The following is a 25,120-nucleotide window of genomic DNA, read 5'->3' as shown; positions in this document are numbered from 1 at the left end:
GTTTGAAGTAAAATCACCAGCTTTCATCTGACTTCTTTCTGTTGGAATTTTTGTATCTGGAAATAAAGTGTTAAGTCTCCTCCACGCTTCTGTACTGATGATTTCTGTGTCTTCAGGTAACTGCTTATAAAATATCAGGTAATAATCTTGCTCAATGTTAAATCCATTACCTCTTATTGTTACACATTAATTGGCCAATTTTCTTTTTTTAGCTATATTGACATAACGGAGACAAGTTAATGTGTCCTCATGCTGGTTAATTTCAAAGGCTCTATTACCTTATCCCTGTAGATGCTGAGGTAGTTCCAAAGCACACAAAATGTAAAAAGTAGAGCTGAGGGTAAAAATACATTCAATACCACAGAGCCTCTGAAGATCCGTGTGCAGGACATTATGTTGTACCACACCACTCTTCCACGTTTGTAATGCCTTTCAGAACCAAGTACATATTCATTTTAATGAAGTAATTAATTCTAATGGCGTTCCTCAAGAGTCACAATTGTCAGTTTAGATTTCTAAAAACTCAGAATATTCTTCCATAAACACCCTTAACTATCACTGTATTCAAAACACTGGAGACAAGAAGTTTTCCCATGATATCTGTTAAGATCTGTCTTAGAAAAGAACATTCCATGCTCACACCCGAGCTCCACGTGGAAAGAGCCTTTGTGCCAATAAATGCCATGTTCCTATTCGTGACGACGGTTTGTGAACCTGGAACATGGTTCATCAGCATTCCCTGATGCTAGACACTGTCTTCCCCCCATGTAGCAGGAGAAATAGGATGATTATGCAATGGTGTTTTTAACAGATAATATCATGCTGAACAACATTGGTTTTCAGCTGCAGCATGGACGTTGTGCCCTGACATACCAGTTGCATTCCTTTTATTTTCAAATTCCTCTTATTTTCAAAGTAACTGACTGACTGAAACAACCTTTTTACCTTGGAAATAGGCAGGTAGTTCTGAGACTAAATATTCTTGCATTTTTATTCTACTTACTAGCAGAATAAATAGCAGCAAGGTAGAAGAAACTTCTGTCCGTTATCTTCCTAAAGCTATTAAAACAAAGCAAGCAACAAAACGAGCTAGAATTTTAGAGACATACTTCGGTAGATATGCTCTGTATCCCTCTCGGGAAGGAGAGGGTACATCTAAATATTCTTTTCACATCCTACCTGACGTGTCACTTTTGAGATCAAAGATGAAAAGTGTGAGAGAAAAACCTGGAAAAAAACAGTTGCTCTGCTTCATAATATCACAAAATGGTACTGCCATGAAATTAATGCTCTGTTGCTGTGTGACAAGCTGTTTGAAGTTGTAGCTGCCATTTTCAGATTAGAGGCTTTAGAAAATGGAAGGTGCTTTACCTTTTTCCTCCCTAACACCGTACCTATTTATGAACATGGCCCTTGTTTACCTGAGACCAAAGTATGCAGCATCAAGCATTTTAGTACACCAAATTATGGCTGGGATACTTAGGTGTTCTTCTCCTGGGTGAAAGAATGCCATCAGTCCTACTGGGTTTGGATCTATTGGGACATAAGCTTCCGGATATGTAACTGAGGCTTCCAGTTTTAGAATAGGGCAGTAACATGTCAGTTGTCAAATTGTCTATGCTATAAAAAGCAGCCCCATTGCTGGATCTCGGGGGTAAAATTAACTCACAGTATATTTGAGAGTTACCTTATAAGCCTGTCGGACTCCTCCATTATCTGCAATGTTTTCTCCTAACGTGCTTATTCCACTGACCTGTAAAAGAACAATCATTTGTTTCCTCTGCAGCCAGTAACATCAGTAACCCTAAAAACCATAAAACCACAAGCTGAAGCACTGTCATAAAGCACAGATAGAAAGTCATGTCTGGAACAGAAGGTAGCAGTGACTTTGTGCTAGGACAAAGAAATTAAAATTAAAAAATGAATAGGGTAAAAGCCATAGATTAGAAGAATTTGAACCAAGTGCTTGAGCTTGCTGTTTCAATATCCATTTCCTCCAAAGAATCAAAAGATCCTAAATATGCCTGTTTCTGGGAATGATACTTACATTTTGTCCTCCAGCCAGCTCCCACGTGTAGTTCCCATACTGATAAACCATACAGCGAGACTGCTCCTTGAAATGCATGGCTGAGAAATTGCTCCACCAGTCAAACATATTTCCATCTTTATCAAAATTCCTACCTATGTGAAAAATCCAAGGAAAAAAGGTTAGCTTTGAGCCAGAGTTTGTTAATCACAGCAGCTGCTCTTCCAGTGCAGCACCTGTTTCTTCTTATTGCTCAAGTCACGCCACCTCCTCTTCTTTCCTCCTTTGATTTAGAAGGACTGTGCTCTAGAAATTTACCAGAAATGTTTTTGGTGCAGTTGATTCTCCTCTGGCACAAGAGTACAGATAAAATTTATTGTGTTCCTTTCTTCTATTCTCTATTATTCTACGATACGTTGTTCGGCTGGCAGCCCTGACCTCAGTTAGGACACTAAGGTCCAGTTCTATTTCAAACTGGATTACCCAGACATCATGTAACAAAACAAAACTTACTACCTTCTTTTGAGGTGTCTAAGGTGCTTATTTTGTGTATCCATGTGATTATAGGAACTAAGGTTCATAAAGAATTAATTATTTTGCCACAACAGGAGAAAGATGGAATTACAGTTCTGGAGTTGGTGTTCTCAGCTCTCTTGCTAAAGCATTCTTTTTATTTGCTAGATTACTGAGGCTATATTGTATGCTTATGTGTACAAGCTTAACTAACGTTAAAAAAAATGAAGAAAATTCATGTATAAGAACTTACTGGCTTATGCTATCAGAAGTTTTTGCTCAAAACTATTTTATATAACATTAAAGAAAGATAATAAAGTAAATCTATTTCAGAAGTTTATGTTGGAAAAAAAGTCTCCTGTTTTCAAGACACTACCAGCAGCTCTTTCATCAGAATGAACAAATGAGGAATATAGTTCTCAGATTTCATTTTCATTTAGAAGCCAGAATATCTGCTTGTTCTGACAATATTTCTAATCTGATGATGCTGTAAAAGTAACAGGTTTTCCTGAGAATTGTGATTGAGTCAATTCATTTTTAAAATCTTCTTGCATCCTGAATGACCCACAAAGTTCATGAAACATTCCCTGCAATATGCTCAACAGAACACTTATAGCGTGCTTGTGTGGGTACCAGATAGTTACTGAGCAGGTACATATATAGTATGCATAGATCCTTCAGTCACAGCAGTGTAACTTCAATTTTTTACAATGTAATGAGCGCAACTGAAAGAATGTTTTCTGAAATATCTTCTCACCGTTGTCATCAAAGCCATGAGTAATCTCATGCCCAATAACCATCCCGATTCCTCCAAAGTTCAGGGCTTGTGGTTGGTGTTTGCTGAAGAATGGAGGCTGTAGAATCCCAGCAGGAAAAACTACAACAAGGGGAAGAGAGAAGAAGATGCTATAGAATAGCTTTTATTTTTGCATATTTTGCAAACTGAGTGGTTATTTGGTTTAAGGGTCAGGAAAGAACCTAAAATATAAAATTATTAGAAACACCGTCTTGCCTCCCCATGTGAATTTACTTCCCACTAGATAAATGGAAAATGACAAGTTAATAAAGGTTTAATTTAGCACATCTGCAATGTCAGTATCTCCTCGTTTGAGAACCAACCATCATTTACATTTCAACATTAGCCTAATTTGATCTATAACGTATGCTCCCACCAATCAAGAACAAAACTTTTAGCAACTGTAGTTTGGAGATAGGTACAGTTTGTGCTTTAGAGACATTTTACAGGGGAACTAATGGTTATTTCATTGATTTACTTTTGTTGAAGAAAGGTTAGCAATCATATGCTGGTTACTGACAACACTCAGTGTGTAAAACATACACAGCAGTAACCTCCAAACCTCTGAGTGTGCTTACATGTCAGCCTGGGGAGGAGGAGGAGGAGGGCAGCAGGAGGCATATCCTTCTTCAGTCTACTGAAGCCTCATAGAGAATCAGTAGATTTAGTCTTTTTCCCGTGTATGTAAAATGAAAGACATACATGCTTCTAGAAGAATTAAGACTGTAAGCACTCCATTCTAGTGAGACATTCTATAAAAACTGAAATACTGTAATTATATGGCAAATACTTCATTCAAAGTCACGAGCCTTTTTGACCACATAGAATTTTCTATCCATGCGTTTTTGAGGAGAAATATATAGGACAGGCTGTAGTAAGGCAGAAGCAAGAGACTGAAAGTAGTGTGGAAAATTAGTTTCCTCAAACTGGAGATATAAAGAAATAGGATTTAATGGACATCTACGCTATTGCAGGCAGCTGTGCTGGGATTTGCCTTGAATATCCATCTTCAAATTAAGCCAGTTACTTCCACATTGCTTACAAGAACAAAGCTGTAGAGGAAAAAGACTTCTTCAAGGCCCGAGTTCACTGCGGGAAAGCTGGCTCACAGCTGATTACTATCAGAATAAAAACAGTGTGGATAAATGGGGAGCCTGAGAGCAAATACACCTTTTGCTCTAAGATGGTCTGGATCAGCAGGCTGCAGGAGCATGCTACTGAGGCTGAAGGACTGACTGGTCTCAGCTTTACCATGCCTACAACATGAAGGTAAGTTTAAGCTGCGTAAATAGGAATTAGTCTTTTATGATGAGGCTACAGGACTAAACAATGAGTGCTTTGGGTGTTTCTACCTTTAGAAATTATCTAAATCTTTCCTTTTGACTGTGGTTTTATCCTGTCCTTCAAAAAAGATACAGATTTTGTCTGCTCAAGAAAGGCACAGATATTTCTCTTATACTATTTGACAGTACTTAACAATAGAAGCTCTTGGAGCCCTGGAAATTCAGATTACCACTACATAACAGAAATGACCGAGCTCCTTGCCTGTGTGAGGTGCTCAGAGTTCAGCAAAGACTGCTGTATCTCTAGGCTTAACCTGGACTTCTGGCCACCTGCAGGAATTGGGGAGTACATGGAGCCAGACAAGTTCAGTAAGTCTTACAGCTGAGGATCTTCTTGTCTGCTATGAACAAGAGAGGTCAGGCTAGCAACTCTCCAAAGTATCTCGGACCTAACATCACATTAAGCTGAGGCAGCTTTCTTTAGTCTATTATACTCCTTAGCAAAACTATTTCTGTACTGTCTGTACAGAAAACAAACTGGAAAGCTGCCCTTGTGTTTATCAGGAATGTGGAAACATGAGTAGAAACAGCCCAGAATATGCTATGAGCACTCTGGTTGCTGAAGCTGGCACTCACATAGTAGCAGTTACTGTCTCAGGCTTTCAAACATAAGGCTGTTCCAATTGCAGTATATGAACTATGCCTGCCAAGTGTGCATGTGTGGTGGGGATTTGAATATTCATCAACAAAACAACATTTTGAAAAGAACAGCCTGTCTATCTTGCCCAGAATTTCCTCAAAGGCAGAGGCAGGTTTACCTCTAGACAGCTGACATGCACTGTTGTGGAGCAATAAATGGTTAATTAGGTCCATACAGCTGCGTAAAATTGTTGTAAACCTACCTATCTGGTTCCGATTGGGGGAATAGAAAGCATTGACCACCGCAGCCCCGATTATCCATCTAAAAATAAATGTTTCACACAAAGTTAGTCACCAACTATAAACATTCTTCTTACTGATCAGTCAAAAATGCAGATTGACATGTAAGGAAAAGATTGAGGTAGGGAAGAAGGCTGCCACTACACGCACTTGTCAAGAAATAATTATATGAGGAAATACCTGAACTCTCACTCATTGGCATCTTTCACTCAGAAGAATACCAAGTTGAAGTGAGAAATGCATTTGCTCTTGAATGTTGAACAGCTACACTGGGGTGAAGTGTGGTGGCTGTTTACTAGGTCACTTTAACACTCTGAGTTTAAGAGGAAATGAGAAGTATTGCATTAAAAAGAAAATTAGCATATAGATGATGTTTTAAGCAGCAGAAGGCAGATACTCCAAATGAGAAGTTAAGACAAAACTTATCTGTTGAAAAAAAATTAATTAAAACTGAACAATCGCACTCATTGCATATCTGACTCCAGATTTGCAAATGTCTGCCTTCGGAGTCCAATATTTTATAGATAATGATAATGAGTACTATCTTTAAGTAATTCTTGCTTGAAGAAAGCTGCTCCTGGAAAATATTCCCAATAGCTTGACAGCTTTTTTATTCTTTGTATTTCTTCCCTTCTGCCCATCCCTCCATGTCTTCTACCTGATGTACACTTCTAGTCAGCCTGCTTTACTGACCAATGCAGTAACAGTTGGATCCATGAGCTCATGGAAAGTGTTTAGCAGCGTCAGCCTCAGACATTCCTCTTTCCACATTTCTCATCCCTACAGTTTCTTGTGGTGCCAATAGTTGCTATATTTACCGTTACCTTGATGTAACTACTGGGCTGCTCTGAAAAGAAAATCTAACTATGAGCACTGACTTACTAATTGATCATTAGATTTAACAAAGTAGCATCAACATTGTCAGTTACACACACTCATTTGGTTTAATGGAATGGTGAGCTGGAGTGGAAGTAGTTTTGTCTCCTTGGGAAAACCTTTCAAGACTCCGGGTTGATGTCACTAGAAAACTGTAGGTTGGGTAAAAAAGTACAAATTATTGGTATTTTGTATATTGCCAAACAGGGAGGCAAAGAAGGCCCAATGCATTAATTGTTGAAAAGGCAAATGTGTCTTCAACAACACTTAGAATGAGCAGGGGTGTGGGGAATTCTTGCTGAAGCGCTAACAGTCTCTGTAGACAGACTGCAAAAGGCAGCAGTGATCTGTAACACAGTTTGTGGATGAAGAAAATCAGTCCTCTGCAAGAATTCTTGCTATGAAGAGCCCCAGGATTGATGCAATCAAGTAATGAGGAAGCATTTAAAAAAGCTCTGCTTAAAAAACCTCCTTGGTGAATTATTCATCAGTAATTTACTTCTAAGTGTCTGCATTGTCTGCTCTTGTTTTGAGTTATAAACTACCTCACAGGAAGAGAGATAGGAAAAGTATTAATAGACTTTGCGATGATTAACTTGACCTGGGCTTCCCTTTGGAGAGTCTTTTGTTTGCTTATTAATAACTGTTGGTTTACGTTTGGTCAAGATGTGTTGTTTCCTTTTCTCTTCCAGCATCACACAGGCTGGAAGCCCGCTAGTGAACAACACATCAATTTGGTATTAGCTTCCTTACTTCAGCCTTGCATTCTAATTGTCTCTGTTGCTAATGCATTCGGCAGCAGCTTTGCCAAGTAACTGTATTGGAGCTGTGTAGCTCAGGAAGCCAAATGGACTATTAAAAGTTCAGATTGGTTAGCTCAGAGCTCTGGAAACTGGGTCATATTCTAGTGCATTTGTTGCTGTAAATAATGTATTTTATATAATACCTTATAAACATGCTACTTATATTTGATTTTTTTTTTTTTTTTGAGATGAGCACCAATCTGAGGATTTGTCTAAGACTAGAGAACTATGAGGTAACAGCCAGGGCAATACAGGCACGAGACCTGAGATTTACTTGGATGCCTTAATGAGTAAAAGAAGGAATCATGAAGCAGCCAAGCCTGTACTTATGACAGGAAGTATCTGAAAAATACACTTTTACCTTACTAAGTGTAGTGTGAAGTTATCAGCTTGGAAGTAGGCGTTAACTGGATCTGGTCTTCAACTTCCTTAAGACAGAGTATATTTCCAACAGAATTCTGGCCAGAATACTTCAAGCTTCTCTTTCCTCTAATTGCTTATTTTGGAGATTCCAACACTACTTATCTCCTCTCCTCCTTGCTGAGTCACCAGAAAGATCTGTCACTGCTTTTGTGTTAAGTAGCTTTAATCCTTCATCAAGCTGCTTTGCATTCAGATTCATTAGTGAGATTCCAAGAGAACTGAATGAACTCCTACTACAAGAAGCAATGAACTACTTGTTTAATTCCAGGAAATAACTTACAAGATCTCAAATATAAACATTTTCACTTATCCACAGCATATGACTAAAACATGATAACTGTTATTCCAGGATTTAAGATTGTGTATGTAGTCTTGAAACTTACATATCTTGGTCAACTCTCTCTCGAAGTTTTCTCAAGCTTTTTTGGGCTCCAGCTCTCAGATTTTCTAGGATGTTTTCAAAGTAACTGTGCTCGCTGAAGTTTAGCTGAAGAAACAGATATCTCTGTATCAGTGAGCTGTGCTGAATGAGGAATTCCTTGTGCCAATGAATGTATCTTCTAAAGTGTTTTGAATGCAAGTTAAGTGATAACTGCATGCAAAGAGCTAATGATTATAAAATGCTCAATGCAATCAATGCTTTCTAGCCACTTGGAAATAAGTTACATAGGCACAAGTACACCAAATGGTGAGAAAATAATTGTAGGCTTTTATATTGAGGTACTTACTGAGGTACATACAGCATACTTACATTGGCATATTCCTGATCTAGTTTTTCATTGTGATCTTCCAAAATATAATCTGGGTAGCCAATCTGTTCTTTAATTGCCATTGCCTAGAAGAAAAGAGTTTACTTTTTCCTCATTTGATTCATTTTTTTCATTGCCCCCTTGTGTGTAAGAATTTGGATAAAAATGGCTGAAAACAGTCTTCAGATACACCCTTTTGCATAGTGAGGTGTTTTTTTTTAAATGTGAAACAAAGCCTCCCTCTCCTCCCGCCATTGTGGTAGACTTGCAGACCCTATAGCACTATCTGACAGGGATTGAGCTTAACCCTCACCTAGTGCTTTCTTGGTATTGCAACAGCACTGATAGTCCTAAAATCAATGACAACTTTCCTTTGGGGTCTGCGTTGTATTCAGCTGTCACTGTAGCTGATGCATTGGGTGTTATCTTCTCTCTTTACTTATAATGTGGTTCACAAGACTCATTAAAGGAAACAAAATGTGTGTGAACTAGTAAAGGATTAAAAAGAAAGGCACAATGTAATAGGATAATGGATAACAGGATAGTGAACAGTAAAGTTTTCTCCTCTCATTTGAAGAGGAACCGGGAATAGTGATGCAACAAAATTCCAAAGATTTCATATTCATGAAGGGATACTGAAGTTTCTTGTTTTCTCTGACCTTCTCACGAGCTTTCTCTTTAGATGCCTCATCCATCCACTGTAACTCATCTAATGTCTCAATGAACACTTCACGAATCTTATCTATTAAATCTCGGACCTAAAAGAGGCAGTAAAAAAAAAAGTTATTTACGTCTTATTTTTCCTAGCCACAGCAAAGGTGATGAAAGGTTTCCTACTGAAAGCTGACTTCTCCCAAATTGTGTTCTAAATTATGATACTTCACATTAAAAACAGTATTACAAATGAGTTCTTATGCTTTCTAATTTTTGGCTGACGGATCTCTTTACCAGATAAACCAAGCTGGGAGATCAGATGGAGGGGAATGGTCACTGGGGGTACAACAGTACAAAAGGGTAAAACTACATACCATCCTCTTGCTCTCACCAGCAAATGTCTCCCTGACATACATTGCTCCCACTGCATTCTCCATGTTGTTGTTGACATAACTCACACATTCCCTCCAGCGGGCTTCTTCCAGTGTTGTCCCATAAAGTGCCTAGAATTTGAAACACCACAGGATCAATTCTGCCTACACATCTTTTATTCAAAATCCTCTGCCAAATTGCTGCCTAATGAGGGGGCTAACCTGAGACAAAGGTTTCTATCATGATTGTTCTCAGATTTGTTTTGTGTTTTATATGATATAACAATGTCTTTGTGTTGGCAAAACTGTACTTAGTGAATGGGGAACTCTCTGCCAGTACTATGCTCTATAGTCTCTTTAGGAAGAGAGGAAATACCTTCCTGTAGTTTGCCCGTGCATCCTTGAAACGCCGACTCAAACTGCTGACTCGATCAATTATGAGTCGCCAAATGAGGTAGTTCTGGATGGTGCTGTGCAGGGAAAGCAAAGCTGAAGTTAATCTCTTGTAAAAAGTAACATAAAGTTCCCCTCTGACTGTCTGCACTAAATTTTGATGAGGAAGTTTGTGATTGCCAGTCATCAGTTTCAGAACATCTACAAATGATTGTTCTTATTTAACAGGCTGGCTAACTCTAGAAGCATCCAGACTGAGCACTGTGCTCTCTGGTCTGTTCAGGGATTTATTTTTCTTCTCTCCCTGCCCCATCCTCCCAACAAGAGTGTAACAAGCTAATGCCCATGTCATATTTCTTCCTATTTAAACCCTCTCCCAAGCACACGAGCCAAAGAGATACCTACTACCACAGTACTTTGGGACCCTTGGACCTTAGAAGACACTTCTCATATTTCATAGTGAAGCCCTCTGAATCTTTTAAGAGCAAGTCTGGCAGAATTAGCAAGTGGGCCCAATAATCAGTTTCCACAATATTTCTGTGACTGTTTTCGGTATTTCCTTTTCTTTTTACCTTGCTGAGTACTTTGAGATAATTGCCTTTAGCTCTTGTAGGTAGGGCATGCCATATACAACCACCTCTTCTTCGGGGTCAACCTGAACGCTTACTGAAGACATGACACCTTGGATGAAGAAGGTCCAGTTAAATTCCTAGGCAGAGAGGAAGACATACTCATGCCAGGTGTTTACGTGCCTTAGTAACTGTCCAGAGTTTCTACAGTCCATGGTATGGAATGTTCTAGTGTTGGCAGCAGAGCTAACAAAATCACAAGAAAGGGTCTGCTGGATATACAGATCCTTGTTTCCTGCTCTAGCAATGCTGAGGTTCAGTTGCTGTTAGTAAATTTTTCTAATATATGGTCTAGATTTAACCTTATTTTGACTGATTGTTTGGGGCTTGATCTTTTTTTTTTTTTTTTTTCTCCAGAATTTGTTTTAGAATGTATGAACCAAAGATGCAGTTCACCTTCTTATATGAAGTACTTTGAGGTACATGTTTTTATCTTTACACCAAGTAGGTAATAACCATTATTAATCTAGAGACAGAAAATACAGCAAATACTTCATCTGTAGTGTTGATCAGGAGAAAAATGCTTTATAAGACTCTGAAAATAACATTAAGAATGCACATTTTATACTTCTTGTTGCATCACTGACAAATTCAAATAGCTATTTCCAGTTTACATAGTAATAATAGGAGGCTGAAAATTGTAGACTGCCTGTTAAACACTTACGTTCAATGCAAACTTATCCTGTAGTTCTTTTAAGGTCATTTTGTTGTATAACAAGGTTACATCGTGCCTTTCTTCTGCTGGGGTAGTTGCCTGAAGACAATCACAAGATTATTACTAGAAGTGTCAATGGTTGAAGTTGCATGTATGCATGTGCACATAGGCACGCTTAAATAGTACTGAGAAGAAAAACAAATTTCTTTTGGAAATGAATGCTTCTATGCTTCAGTATAGCAACTCAGGTCCCTCTAAATAATGCATCATTAGCATGAACAGCCAAGCTTTTAAGAGTCTACAACACCAAGGAAGATAGCTCTGGGGTTATCTTATTGCAGCTCAGCAGAACATAGATTATCCTGCTTTAGGAGACTTCCAAAAATAAGTATGGTTAGGGTTAGAGCAGGCAGAGTAGCAGTGTCTACAATGGATGTAATTATACACGCAGAGGTTCTGGTTTCTGGGCTGATCACAGCACAAAGTCTCTTGCCCCCCTCCTTTTCCTCTTGGCCATGAGTTTTGTGCTGTGTCAAGCTGCTACAAAATACGGTGAGACACTTCTGCCTCACCCCAACCCAAACATCCTGAGAACTTCTTGATTTCTGTACTCACATTTGCAATCTCTGTTTCAAGCTCCATGACCTTTGTCATTTCCTCTTGGACAAGCAAATCATCTTTAGATACGTTCTTGTCTTCTCGGATCATTTTAGCAATAGTGATCATGAACTGCAGGTAAGCTTCTCTCACCTACATGCAAGGAATAGTGTGTGTATGGAGTCATAAAGAAGAGATTAGCTGTCTGTCATTCCTCATTCAGCAAACAATTATTTTAGCTTTACAGAGTCTGCTGTGGAAGAAGTTTGGCCCAGTGGCCACATCCTCTGCTATGGTCTCCAAAGAAACCTTCTACACCCACTTTTTTCTTTAATGTAATGGATACTACTGCAAAACCTAGGACCTTACCTCACCCTGGAATACTTTGCAGTGCAGTTGAATCTCAAAACACATAAAAGAAGCACTTTCTAGAGTTACAGCATATAAGGAAGTAAAGTCTGAGGTTAGAATTTCTACTTGAGCAAGGAGAAAGCCCTGTGCCTTAAGTCACAACGTGGGAATTAGTGATCCCTAACTAGACAAAGCACTAGGTAAAGGTAAACACGGAAGATTTAAGTTCTCTGGAAGTAATACTGTAAATTCTTCAAACTCTGGTTTTACTACCTGAAAGAAAAGCTCTCTCAGATGGTTCCCAGTGATACCTTTACTTTATTTGTAATACATGTAGGAAGGTCTGGCTGTGAGTTATTTCTCAGAGTGTTCCCTATAAAGATATTTGACTGCTTAGTACATGTCTTTGATAGAAGAAAGCTTAACGTTACCTATTATTCTTGCATACTTTTCTTCCTACATAGACCTTGGAAACCAGATAAATAACTGTTGTGAAATTGAGTCTGGGCACTTACATGATAATGGCTTGTGTTTTTAGGCTGAATGCTGAGGCCTTAATCAGGCTGGACTCCCACAGGCCTCAGTAGGAGTCTTGCCAAAAGATGCTGGACTAAGCAGAGAGGGAGTTTGGGTCATCAGTTTGGTTCATTGTTTGTGGGAAGTGAGCTGTTAAATAGCAAATAAAAAGGGGTCGTCTCTCCTCCTTATTCATAAAAATTAAAAATACAGCCATAGTCCTTCTTTATAGCCTCAAATTAAAGCTACTTTAAATATTGAGTTTTCTTTTACTAAATTAAGATTATCAGTGTATATTATACCTGTCTTTCTACCCCAAGTTGTTTCAAATCTTAATTCTGTGTAGTGATGCATAAATATCCTTCTTTCCTAATGTAACTGTTACTACATAGGTGAAACCTGTAGAACAGAATCCTAGTTCCAAAAGCTAACAGCAAACTTCAGAACAGCCCTCTATAGTTCCCAACACAACCATGTGGGAATTGAGACAGATTAACAGAAGTTGACAGTTTATAAAGCTGGCCAGAAGGTGTGGAAAAACAACCTCCTGAAAATTTCACAGGGCTGTGTTTTAGACTGTATTATATATGGAACTATATTCCAGTACAATGAAATCAGAAGAAAACTAATCAAACTGATCTTGTTTTTTTTTTTTTTTAATCTGTCTTTCAAGCAACTATACAGAGTCTGAAATGCTGATTGTTTTTTTTTTTTTCTCTATACCCTTCCATTCATGTTAAGAAAACTAGTTTGATGTTAGGTTGCAAATCCTCTCTGCAAATATGACATAATTGACAGAATAAAAAGTACTGAAGCAGTATTTTCAGCCTGGAAACAAATTATCGGAGTGTTTGCCCCAGCTTACTAAGTTCTTACAGAACCTCACACTTTCACCCTGAGTGCCTACAAGGAAGAGCAGCTAGAACTTACTCTCTCACAACTTTAATGTAATTTTGGGGAAAGGTGGGAGGGTGGGGAGGAAGAAAGTGGCAGCAGATTCTTACCAGATGAGTATCCCTTAATGTTGCTGTTGCTGTAAAAACTGTTTTTCTCTCAATGAGCGTAAACTTTTGAATATTTTGGTGTTCAATAACAGTCATTTTGTGGCGTTGTATGCTCAAATATGGGAGAATTGTCACACTAGATCATATTTATAACCCACTTTCTAGTACCTTCTTTAGCAGTAGCCAGAACCAGTGGTTTTAGAAGATATAAGCACTAAAATGTGAACCTATCTTTCAAAATTAGAGACTTTAAAGTTATAAGACACAATTGTATTTTGTTCACACAGACCAGAAGAAGGCCATGTGAGTTAGCCGGTTCTGGGGGGGCTTGGTGTTTATATAATTGTTCAGTACATTTGTAAGTTTAATGGAACTTTGGCATAAGTAGAAAAAAAGTAGCTGTGAATGTCAGTCTGTTGCATAACATGAAGATTAATGTATTTGAGGTTTCTGAAATATGGGAATAATTAATGATATTACTTTAGTAGCACATAGTAAATAAATCACAAGGAGTACTTACCCTTTGATAGTTGCCTCCATTAAAGTAGTAATCTCTTGATGGCATTCCTAAACTAGGTTGGTCAATCTGAAAGAAATCATATACATGTATTTAGTTAGGGATGAACTGGAACTGGTGTTGTCCTTGAAAGACAACATGAAATGCTGCACATGCCATCCAATGTTGGAATGGCCAACAATATGCTTCTACCAAACAGTAAAGAACTTCAGTTTTCTAGAAACCGGGATGGAAGACACAACTTCTGTCTCTGAATTTCTAAATGACAACAGGATGGATGTTTAACAAGGGTTATTGAGCAAAATCTTTAAGTAGTCATTGATATATAAGAATAAGCTTAAACAACTTAGAAAAGAAGTTTGAGGGCTAGAATTCATGCATAAGAATACTCAAGTGAGTTCTGAAATATTATTTACGCTTCTACCTTAAACACGTGGTTTCCTGCTTTACATTAAACCTAATAATCATTTTGCAAGTCACAAGCATTTTCAATTCTTAAGTGTTGTAAATCAGCAAAGGTCCATTTACTTAGCTGAAACAAAAACAATTTATGGTACCACAAAATGTTTCTCAATATAACTTTGAGATGTATCAGCCACTTGAGGGTACAGAACCACTGCATAAATTTTGTCAGTTGAGTATATGACGTATGGAAAGCTAATCTGTATGTAGGGCAAATAACTGTATTATAATTCTGCTGTACATAAATAATTCCCTGAAATATTTTTCTTACATAAATAATGTGTCTGCTGGAATCCCGGTCATCATTCCATACAAACATGTCAATGAGGACACGTTTGTTAAATCTGGAGTTCATTATGGAGAGTTTCTCTTCCATGCTCCAGCCCGGTTCTGTGACATGAAAGGGAAAATGTGCATTATTTATCACTATCTTAGGACTGATAAAATTGTAGTCTCTGCAAGGCTACTGCTGAAATTGTTTAGAAACAGACTGGAAATCAAGTGAGAATATTTGCACAGGACATCCCTACAGGGGTTACGAATAGCTAGGCAGTGTTCTCACTGGTCCTACCTATCTTGATGATATTAATCAGCAGCTGATTAATTTGTATATTGCAATATATGCACAATATAAATCATCATGACCTTGACTAATTAGGGTATTATGCTTCAATCTCTAATTAGTATGCAAGTATTAGAACACAGATTAGTTGTATAGCTTTTTTTGTTTTCATTTTTCACGTTGGTCCCGTAGGTTTCCTAACCATGCCTTAAAATGTCCAGTGTTCATGAATGAGATCTTACAATATAGGTATTTTAATTTAAAGTACTTTACAGATCACTGCATGCCAAATGTGTATGCATTACATCCTACACTTTAATTTTTTCTTTGTGAGCAAAAGTCAGAGTATCAAGGACAGGCTGTCACCTTAGTGCAGTATCTTATTCAGACTTAGTGCTACTGAACTCTTTTGGGCTCAGAATTACCTTTGGTGTCATTCCAGTCTGCAGAAGCCACTGGCCAATCTCCAACCATTGTTAAGACCTCTAGCAGAGGCAATGAATCTCGCTGCTCTATAAGACCTGAGACAGGAAAAACAATTACTACATTGTTTTGGAGAGCTGTGGGAGGAGGGATGGAGAAAGGACTATTACCTACTTTTCTTCTACCAGTTTAAATCTGAAACTGAATCTGTCATAGTAGAAAATAAGAGATACCAAAAATCTGTTTTCTACATTAGTCTTCATAAACGTAGCAGAAATATGTACAGATTCTGACTGAATGGCTTTGGAAAAAAATTAAATAAGATGCACTTTTGCACTCAGAAGGAGAAGCTTTGCATATGGGAGGTTGGTAACCAGTATCTGTGCAATGTGTGAAGGCATCTGTGTTCATCTGAATGATTTACTATCCACGCAAGAACACTAGACTTTTGCTCAAGTTGTATGCCTGGTACTGAACAGGAGAACAGAAGAAAAAGGGACTCACTCTCATTCATGCATGACTTGTAAAGTATCTTAGCTTTCTGAAATGCTTCTCTGTCCCCTTGATCTGAAGTCTCCAACACACCTGGGGAAGGAACCACTGCAGTGAGATTTTTGCACTGGAAAACTTTGATCTTTTCATAGAAATCACTGAGAATTCAGGGCTATGATAAATATCTGTTACCTTAGGCTTCAATTACTATTAAACTAGAGTGCTCTTTAAAGGAGCTATTAAAGGAAAAAAGTGTCAGGAAGAAGGACATGCACACAGCTTGTCCGTCTGCCTTTGAAGTTAGTACCAAATCACCTATGGCCATTTTTTTAATGGGAACAGCATGTTATCACTAAATGGATGTAGTCAGAGACAGATTAAAGGACTAGAGGGGAAAAAAATCACAATCTACACTTTCTCTATAGTGTACTGTAAACAATATCTGAAGTGAAATGGAAGGGTAGAGAAGGCTCACTCCTACCTTTTAAGATGATCTCCAGTTCGTCTCTCAGGATGTCAAAAATGCTGTATCTGGAGCTAGTTTCTGGGATAACATGCCGGTTCAGCCAGCCACCACAAGCATACTGATAGAAATCCTTGCAAGGGTCAGCTGTTGTGTCCATATTCTGAATTATTCTAGCAGCTAGGTATCAAAATAGGAGAGTTGAGTTCCACAGACTGCTCAGTAATTTCTGGGACTACCGAAGATTGGTAGAAAGGCATCTTTCTTATGCTGCTTATCATGTATTATGACTCAAAGGATCTAATTCTCTATTTAAAAATGCAAAGAAGCATCTGATGGCAGACATCTGCACTGCAATTATAGTGCTTTACAGAAGGAGCCTCTGAACGACAGAATGATAATTCTCCTACAGCACAGGGCCTTACAGGCATGTGCAGCCTGAAGCCCTAGGTTAGGTCTCTACCTATGAATCCAGTGTTTCCAGGGGATAACTGAACATCTCTATTGTGGTCTTACCTCTCTTGATTGTATATAATGGAAGTATTTCAGTAGATGTCCAAGATAATAAGGTGAATAGCCCCATATGTACAATACACTCTCTTTCATAGAGAATTAGATCTAAGGGAATTTTGGATATGTCATAGATACAGACTATGTTGGTAAAGCCACGTCTTCGTGTCCAGAGAACTGATGACCACAACAGAAATCTTGCTGTACGACCACCTTATAAATGATATTAAATGATGACAAAGCATATAATGGAAAAAGAACAGTAGTTGTGTTCCTTCCCTTTACACATGGAACTGTTTGTGGATGCTGTACTCACTGCCTTTGACAGAAAGAGTTTCATTTCTTTTAACCTTCTCCAATCTTAAAGCCTGCACTACTGTTTATTCAGATTGGATAGGATTAACAATTTGTAAAACACCACTTCTGCAAGTATTATTCACAGTACGACTCATTACCTGCTGTAACACATCCAGGTGTGGTACATATGTTGCCTGAATTGGTGCCATAGTGTGTGCCTGGAGGAAGAAAAACAGGAAAGCAGACAATTAGTTGGAAATTGCTACCAATGTCATTCACCAGCAGCCCAACCTTCATAACAGGTCTGTTTAGTTTTAGAGCAAGTGAACACTACGTGTCAGCAAAAGGTATCAACACTAAAGACATCTCTTAGTGAAGACCTCTTCAAGTGAAGCTCCACAAAAACCTACGCACTGCTAATGTCAGTGAGCAGGAACTGGAGCAGTGCCTAGCTCTCGCTGCTTGCTGCGCTGTAGTAAATGTACTGCTATAAGTCTGATGGCAGTGACACAGAGCTTCTTGATGTGAAAACAAAAACCTGACACCCTGACTTTCCAACAGAATTTGCCATGTCTTAAAACACTTTTTTATCCTTGGACTAGGTTGTTTGCAGAAAAGTTACTCAAATTTCTTCCAAGGAAAACAAGTGTTTTACATGAGAGCAAACAAGATTACAGTAATTCAGATAGAAATAAAACAGTAGGGAAGAAAAGAGGGCTTTGAAGTTCATCAGTGGAAGCAACATAAAAAGCCCCCACTGTGATTGGGAATGTAATATTCAGGGTTCAGCTGAGTGCTGTTGTGCTGCGTGGGAGTAGATCTGCATTAGAATAACCACATGCCTTATAATAGTTTAGTGTCTACCAATCTGAACATGGGATGAGCAAAATATCTATAACAATATGAAGCTTCACAGGGAGGGGTTTAGCACTTTGCTACTAGATGAGGCAAGCACAATTTCTGGAGTTTCCTCAACCCTCTAATAAAATATATAGTTAAAAGCCGAGGGTACTTCTGGGGGGAGGATATCTCTAGGGAAAAGTTAGTAGTTCAAAGCCGTTCTGAAATTCTCCTAGAGGAGAAATACTACTGGGTAAGGTGGGAAGGAGAACTGCATTGAGTATGCTGTATTTCTTCCATTGTTTCTCAAGGATGGGATAGGACGGGACTCAGCTGAAGCCTGTTTTTAATTGAAGTTTTTCCCTTTAATATAATCTCACGACATCTACCTTCAGTTTCTGGAATCCAGCTGCTTTCAGCAAGATTCTAACTCCCCTCATTCAAGAAGCTCTTGTGATCGTGGAAATGTAATTGAGATACATAAGCAGGGAAGCCAAATCTGTTTTTGAAGCCTTGGTTACGCACACAGAGCTCTGAAACTCGGCCATGAAAACAAATAATTAGAAATGGCTGGTGAGGGGCTCTCAGCTTACTTCTAAAAGTGGTTCCTTTGTTGTTTTATCAACTGTCTCTTATGCCTCGCTACCATGCCTGACAAAGAAGCAAGCCAGCCTGACTCTGAGATATGGCCAATGCTGCCCCGTTTTCCTCCACAAGGTATTTGTGGAGCCTTTGTTCACTTTACCAAGGCTCTGGCAATTGCACCTTTCGAACCTCAAACAACTTAAAACAAATGTAAAATGTACCTCCTAACATCTCGTTTTTCTCAACTTGCTTCATTTGAGAAAACCACAAGCAACAAACCTTTTGGTTGACAAAACCACAAGCAACCACCTGCTCAAGTTCTCAGTATAAATATAGATATCAGGAGTTAGACTCGATGATCCTTGTAGGTCCTTTCCAACTCAGATTCTATGATTTTATGACTTCTCTACGTATTTTTCTGGTTAAACATTAGTGCCACGTTGAGCCATGACAGAGCCTCCCGTTCTCATGATGACAAAGCCTGCTGTGAGCACAGAGGTGGGAAGGCCAGCTTACAGGCTGATGTTCTACAGAGCCCAAACACAGCTGTAACAAAACGGGCATCTGGCAAGATGTAAAGAGCCAGGGTAGGAAACTTCTGAACAGAAAATCCTACCAGTGGGGCGTGAACTCACATTTGATACTAATTTAAGGCATGAAGACAGTGATTTGTAGCAGAGGAAAATCAGTACGCTGAGCTCTGAATCCCACGTTCCCCCTGCTGCACAGAAAGTACACACATCACTGGAAGGGCTTGTGGGGAATCAACGCTTGGCTCTTCTCCTATCAAACCTGAATTCCCACTTGGCTTTTCCCCCAGCCAACTTCGTCTAGGATCTAATTTCTTACAACTTTTTTAAAAAATTAATCATTCAAATTTACCACTTTTTTTTCTTCTGAGATGCCCTTTGTTGGGCATTCCTTCTAAAACAATCCAAGAGGGAAGTCAGACAAACACAAATGGGACAAAGATTTCAGCACTGCAACTGCTCTGTACAGTACCAGGTTCTTCAATGGCTGACAGAATTCAGCATTACTCTTGCCTTTGCTTCACAAAGTCACGCTTGTGCTCTGAAAATAGTTTTCTTTTCAGCAGAGAAGAGCCAGAGATCCTGCTGCAGACTTAAGGCACTCCTCACCTCCAGGCTGGCAGAGCACCATTGGAGAACTGATAAGGGAGGGTAAGTTTTAACAGAGCTAAATAAAAGGAACTTAGCTGTGGGGCTGCTCCAGAAAGAAGAAAATAAGCACTCCAGACAACTTCAGAGGCCAACTGCTCACCAGAAAAATGTCAGAGCTGGTGCATGCTTCAGACCCCACTGAATTCACTGTGAAGAATCCCATTATCTTAACGTGACTTTACAGGAAGCCACAGAGCAGCACTACATATACTGGTAAGCAGCAGCTTATCAGAATAACTCCTGAGGCCTGAAGAGCACTGTAGTTCTTTTCAGCAGTTCATCTTTTGAGTGATGACTTTATTTAAAAAAAAAAAAAAAAAAAAAAAAAAAAAGGTTGCTGCCTTATTGAAGTTTATTTCTGGAGAGGCAAACCCAAGCAAATAATTCTCTGAAACCTCTGAGGCATGCAGTTTGTGTTTAGTGGTTTGCCACTGTGCTTTCTGAGGACCACAGATGGCTGGGGATGGCACACATTGAAACAATTTAGATCCACAGTTGTCATCAGGCAGTCGAGCGTGAGCTTTACCTTTCAGCACCTTATCTCTTCCTACCACAGTTCTCACCTGCAGAAGCGCTGTCAGCACCACAGACTGCCTTTGTTGCTATATAACAGCACATTGTTTGCAACAGATAATGTCATTGTCAGATTTAGCTTTTCTTTCTCTGAAAGGATCATCTATGCCACACGTCGGTGTCTTCAGATGGATTCCATAACCCAGATGTTTTTTCTCTCCAATCTTCTCGTGATTTTTTTTAACCTACATTCTGTCTGTAAGTACAGCTGATGCAAATTTAGGTGGGATCAGTAGGCTGAATAATTGCCCACTTTTGCAGCCTTGTGTGGCCTGTCACTCCCACTAACAACCTCCACAGTTTACAATCACTTAGCTTCATCTTAGTGGAATTGAGTCTTGCCACCCAAATGTCATTTCCTCATGACTTTTGTGTTAGCTACTACTTTAAATTCTCCATCTCCTTGACTAGATGACTCACTAATGAACATCCATGGAGCCAAAGAATGACGACACATCAGTCCAGGAGATGAGCCAGATCTCAGCTTTTCCCTGCTGTGGTAGCACTGAGTTTAGGTATTGCTCCTAGTCAGCAGGCTCTTGCAAACCATTATTTAAATGCACATTAATTCCATTTACAGCATAGGAAATGCAGGGGCATAGCATGGTCTTCTGAAATCCGCTCCCAGAACAAGGTACTCCTTATTCCAAAGACTGTATTTCTGTTTGTAAACTGCCTAGGAGGTGTGTGAGTAGGCCCACTAGCTCCATGACAGCCTGTATAATAAATGTGAATACTGAAAACCAGTAGGGATGCAAACAAAAAAAAATCTGCAAACCTCACCTGAGAAACCCTACAAGCCTAGCAGCCAGAAAGTGAATAAAATATCAATTAAAGTGCTAATATATTTGAGTGGTTAGGACTGGCAATTAGGTGAGAATGGAAGTTGTTTGGAGAAGTCACTGACTACGACTTGATGTGCCAGCTACAATAAATGTTGAAATGTTCTTCAAATTGTAACCTCTACAACAAGTGATGAGATTTGGAGGTTGGTAAATATTTGTGGAACATAGCTGCGAGAGAGCTGTGAAAAGGCTGCAAAGATGTGTGGGTGGTGATGGAAAGATGTAATTGAGAGCATGCTGCAGTCAGATTCAAAAATGAATGACTTCACTTCTGTCTGCCTGCCTTCTATGTTCACCCAAATATTACTCTGCTATTCTTACTATACTTTCTTTTAGCTTATTTAGACAATATTTTACGAGTATGAAAACTACTTGGGATGTCAAAAATCCCCAAAGAGCTTCTAGAACTATACAACAACCTGCTGTGTGAGCTTCAGTGCGGCTTTTTTTTGTCTGAGTATATAGATAAAATCACAGTCAATAATCACGTGTATTACATGTACTATTGCTTTAGCCAGAGGCTTGTTTCATGCACAACAATGCTTTTCTGCAGGATACATACAAGAAGAACAAAAATATGCTCCCTGAACCAAAGCCTATAAACACGCTCATGTATTTAAAAAGAAAAGAGAGATAATCCTCTTAATTTTCCATTAGCTAAATAGAATTATTTTTAAAAGCCTGTCTGGGTAGTGTTAGTCTGATAAAGGATGTAAAAAGATGAAGCAAAGAGCTCTGGACTGAATAAGCTTTTAGTAAACAAAGCACTATCCCATACAGATTTCAGAATTCATACTTGAGTTAAATTAGTAAAAATAATAATTAAAAAACAATAATAATAATAAAGGGTAGCATTCCTGGTTCTATCACAAGAATACTGTTCAGCTGCATTTTTTCCTGTTGCAGTGTAGGATTTATTCTCATGTTATTGCTTTGAGCAATATATACTTTTCACTCGCTAAGTCAACAACAGGCTTTTTGACTGGGTGTGGATGTGGACCTAGATATCAAAACAGTACCAAGTGGAGTATTTGGGCAAAATTTTCAAGAAACAAAAAATGTCCCTGTCCTGCATTTGAACTTTCACCAACTGCACTGAAAAGCTCTTGCTTGTGTAGCAGCTTGTGCAGACTGAAGCTCCTGCTGCTCAGGTCCTACCTATTGCTTCCGTAAAGCTGATTGCTGCTCTGGGGTATGACTGCATCTTGGCATCTCCTGTTGTAGTAGGTCAACTACATACACTTAAACTCCACTTGAGAGAGAGAAACCTACTCTAGGTTAGTACTGAAAGCAGGAAAAAAGAGCAGGGAGTAGCTGCATATCAGTTCTGCTATCATTTTGCACTCACGTTCTGCTCAGGAATGTCTGGATCTGGGAAACATTTGGAATGAAAGCATAATTGCTGATACAAGCCTGCAAAATATTTAGATTTTGGAATTCCTTTTCCCCAAACAAGCTTGCCTTTTTTTTTTTTTTTTCCCTCCATAGTCCACAGTAGCTTTGTGTGCACAGATTCTTTGCATGGATCTTGATCTGAGACTGACATTGGGGCAAATATTAATAATGCCTACATTCTTATTTGCCTGAGCCCAAGAAGCAATGTGTACAGCAGCCTTCTCAAATCTTTTATACACCCAAGCAACAAAAGTCTTCATAACCCAGTGTTCTGATATAGAAATTCCTACTCCTGGGAGTTTTTTGCTACCTTGCTCTGGGGAGTTGTTGTTTTTTCTGTCTCCTGAGGTAACAGAATATCAGCAACTTAGTGCTGAGTATTATGAATACCAAATACTCTGGGATCTCATCTAGCACTGGAACAAATGCTGGTAACATTCAATTGTTGGCAGTGAAGGAGTAAACAATAAGGCTTTTCTCATGAATTATTACTCAGCAATGCATGGTGTTGATGTACTTACAAATACTGAAGAAAGCAGTTCACTGCAGGCAGGGATGCAGAGACAATATAAGGAGAAAACTGCCTTGCTTTAGTTTTGCTATTCATACTTAGGAGGTTTTTGTCTTTAGCAGCTTAACAAAGCTCTGAAACCAAGAGACATTGACAGAACTGATAAACACGAGGCAGGTGCTGCTACCAATCCTGTTTATTGCTTCACAGAATTTTTAAACAGGACTGCAAAGTGGTGTTCTAGTGGAAAACCTTGGTTTTGGGAGTAACCGTGCTCTGCAATTAATATATTGAGGTAAAGCACATCAAAGTAACATGCTTCTTTGTCAAGTTCCTGGCAAGTCATTCTCATGAAAGTCACTGAACCACATCTCATCTAGAGCTCAAATTGCCTGATGTAATATTAAAAAGTCTCTCTCTCTCCAGCAGTACCCTGACTTTTTTTTAAAAAGCTCTCACATTGTACTACATAAAATGGCAATGTCAAGACACACAAATGTACATTTTCCCCTTGAAAAATAGTGCAACTATTCTGGCCTTTGTCAAAATAATGTTAAACTCAGTAAAATGCATAGAGTTACTTAAAAACAAAATTCTACTTCACATAATTTAATAACAAAATAAAATCCAACATAATCCTCTCTCTGTGAGCTTGGAACAAGGCAGAGATGGTGAAGTCCCTCACAGAGGTGAGCTCACCTTCTTGTATTTTTGTTTTCATTTAGTTCTGCAGAAAAGACTTATGTTGCTTGCAGGGGAAAGAAGCAAATTATTCATAGGTTACTTACCTCTGCTGCTGGCATACAGGATTACCAGGGTGACCACTGAACAAGTCATGAGGAGCAGCAAGACAGCCAGACCGATTGCCACAAAGCGCCAGGATTTCTTCCCAGGTTTTGTTGATTTTTCCACAATATCCATTTGGCTTTCTGATTTCCCCATTATTGTAACTCTAAATTGAGGAGGAGAGGGTAAGAGAGAATTAACAGCACAGCTAAATCAAAACGGGGTAAATGCATGACAAATCAGGGAGAAAAAGGAAGCAGAATAAAAGCAAGGATAGGTAAAGAAAACTTCCAAATTATTACATGTATTTGTCCATTTGATTGTCCACAGATTTGCCAACCTCATTCTCCATTTTCCGTGCCTACCGGATTGCCTGCACTCAGGATGTGGGGGCTGCTCTGCGCTACGCTACCCCAGACTCAGTGGTGCAGGGTCATAACTTCAGAAACCTGCTTTGGGAAGCGTGGAAAAGTCTCATGACTAGGTTGGGTAACTCCTTTCTCCCAAAAGGGGGGAAGGAGGGGAAAAACTGCCTCCTTCCACTCCCTGCTTCGAAAAGTATCTTGCTGCTTCAAAGAATTTTCCCCTCTTCTTCTGTGGACGTGAGTAGCTCTGCTGGGCTCTGTTTGCAGCAGTAGAATCCAAACAGAAATCCTTCCAGGTGTGAATGTCTTTGAGCCGTGTCTGCTCTGCCCTTAGCAGAGAAAAAGGGTTTGGGAAGCAGAAGGCTCCGAGAACACTTGTCGGCTCCCAGGCTTGCAGGAGCTTCTGACCTCCGGCTTCTCGGTCTTCTCAGAGCCATGCCCAAAGTTCTGAGCTCAGCTGTTTGCAGTTCCCAGCTTCAGGCAAATGCTCCTGAGCAGCAGGGGGAGGAGGGCTTGCATCACACGAGCAGGCTGAGGGCTCCGCGCTCGGAGCGGCAGGCAGCACAAGCTACACCCTCTGCTGTAGCTGCTGCTAAGTTTCCTCTAGCTTTCCCGAAATCTGCCACCAGGTTATTTGGCTGCTGGGCTCGGAGGAGGAATGAGAAGTTAGAGAGGTGCAAACCTATTGAAACCTTCTGGCTCCGTGAGTGCTGGCAGCTTTTCAGTGTAATACAG

At 39.3% G+C, this 25,120-nt stretch overlaps 1 protein-coding gene and 1 long non-coding RNA gene across 9 annotated transcripts in view; one reads left to right on the top strand and one right to left on the bottom strand.

Moving 5' to 3' along the window:
* Positions 1-25,120, bottom strand: part of MMEL1 (membrane metalloendopeptidase like 1) — a 56,731-nt gene that overhangs the window by 4,310 nt on the left and 27,301 nt on the right. For 5 of the 8 annotated variants that reach the window (XR_014685149.1, XR_014685150.1, XR_014685151.1 and 2 more), the window contains one exon: positions 24,055-24,186. Coding sequence is in view for 3 of the 8 variants with exons in the window: in XM_084494687.1 (XP_084350813.1) it covers positions 1,688-1,753; positions 2,048-2,181; positions 3,297-3,416; positions 5,521-5,579; positions 8,043-8,146; positions 8,411-8,494; positions 9,068-9,166; positions 9,437-9,565; positions 9,810-9,903; positions 10,399-10,535; positions 11,120-11,209; positions 11,726-11,860; positions 14,099-14,164; positions 14,829-14,947; positions 15,545-15,640; positions 16,047-16,127; positions 16,516-16,677; positions 17,463-17,522; positions 24,023-24,186; positions 24,323-24,372 (2,049 nt within the window). In the remaining 5 variants the exon portion in view is untranslated. Of the gene's footprint in view, positions 1-1,687; positions 1,754-2,047; positions 2,182-3,296; positions 3,417-5,520; positions 5,580-8,042; positions 8,147-8,410; positions 8,495-9,067; positions 9,167-9,436; positions 9,566-9,809; positions 9,904-10,398; positions 10,536-11,119; positions 11,210-11,725; positions 11,861-14,098; positions 14,165-14,828; positions 14,948-15,544; positions 15,641-16,046; positions 16,128-16,515; positions 16,678-17,462; positions 17,523-24,022; positions 24,187-24,322; positions 24,463-25,120 lie in introns of those variants that run through there. The other 3 variants (XM_084494688.1, XM_084494689.1, XM_084494687.1) reach the window with 2 other exon arrangements.
* Positions 3,426-24,485, top strand: LOC311422043. The gene is made up of 3 exons (XR_014685160.1): positions 3,426-4,604; positions 19,823-19,910; positions 24,351-24,485. It is a non-coding gene; the product is annotated as an uncharacterized lncRNA (long non-coding RNA).

This window comes from Aythya ferina (assembly GCF_964211825.1).
Source record: "Aythya ferina genome assembly, chromosome: 21".
Classification (NCBI taxonomy): domain Eukaryota; kingdom Metazoa; phylum Chordata; class Aves; order Anseriformes; family Anatidae; genus Aythya; species Aythya ferina.
This window is presented reverse-complemented; position numbering and strand designations above follow the sequence as displayed.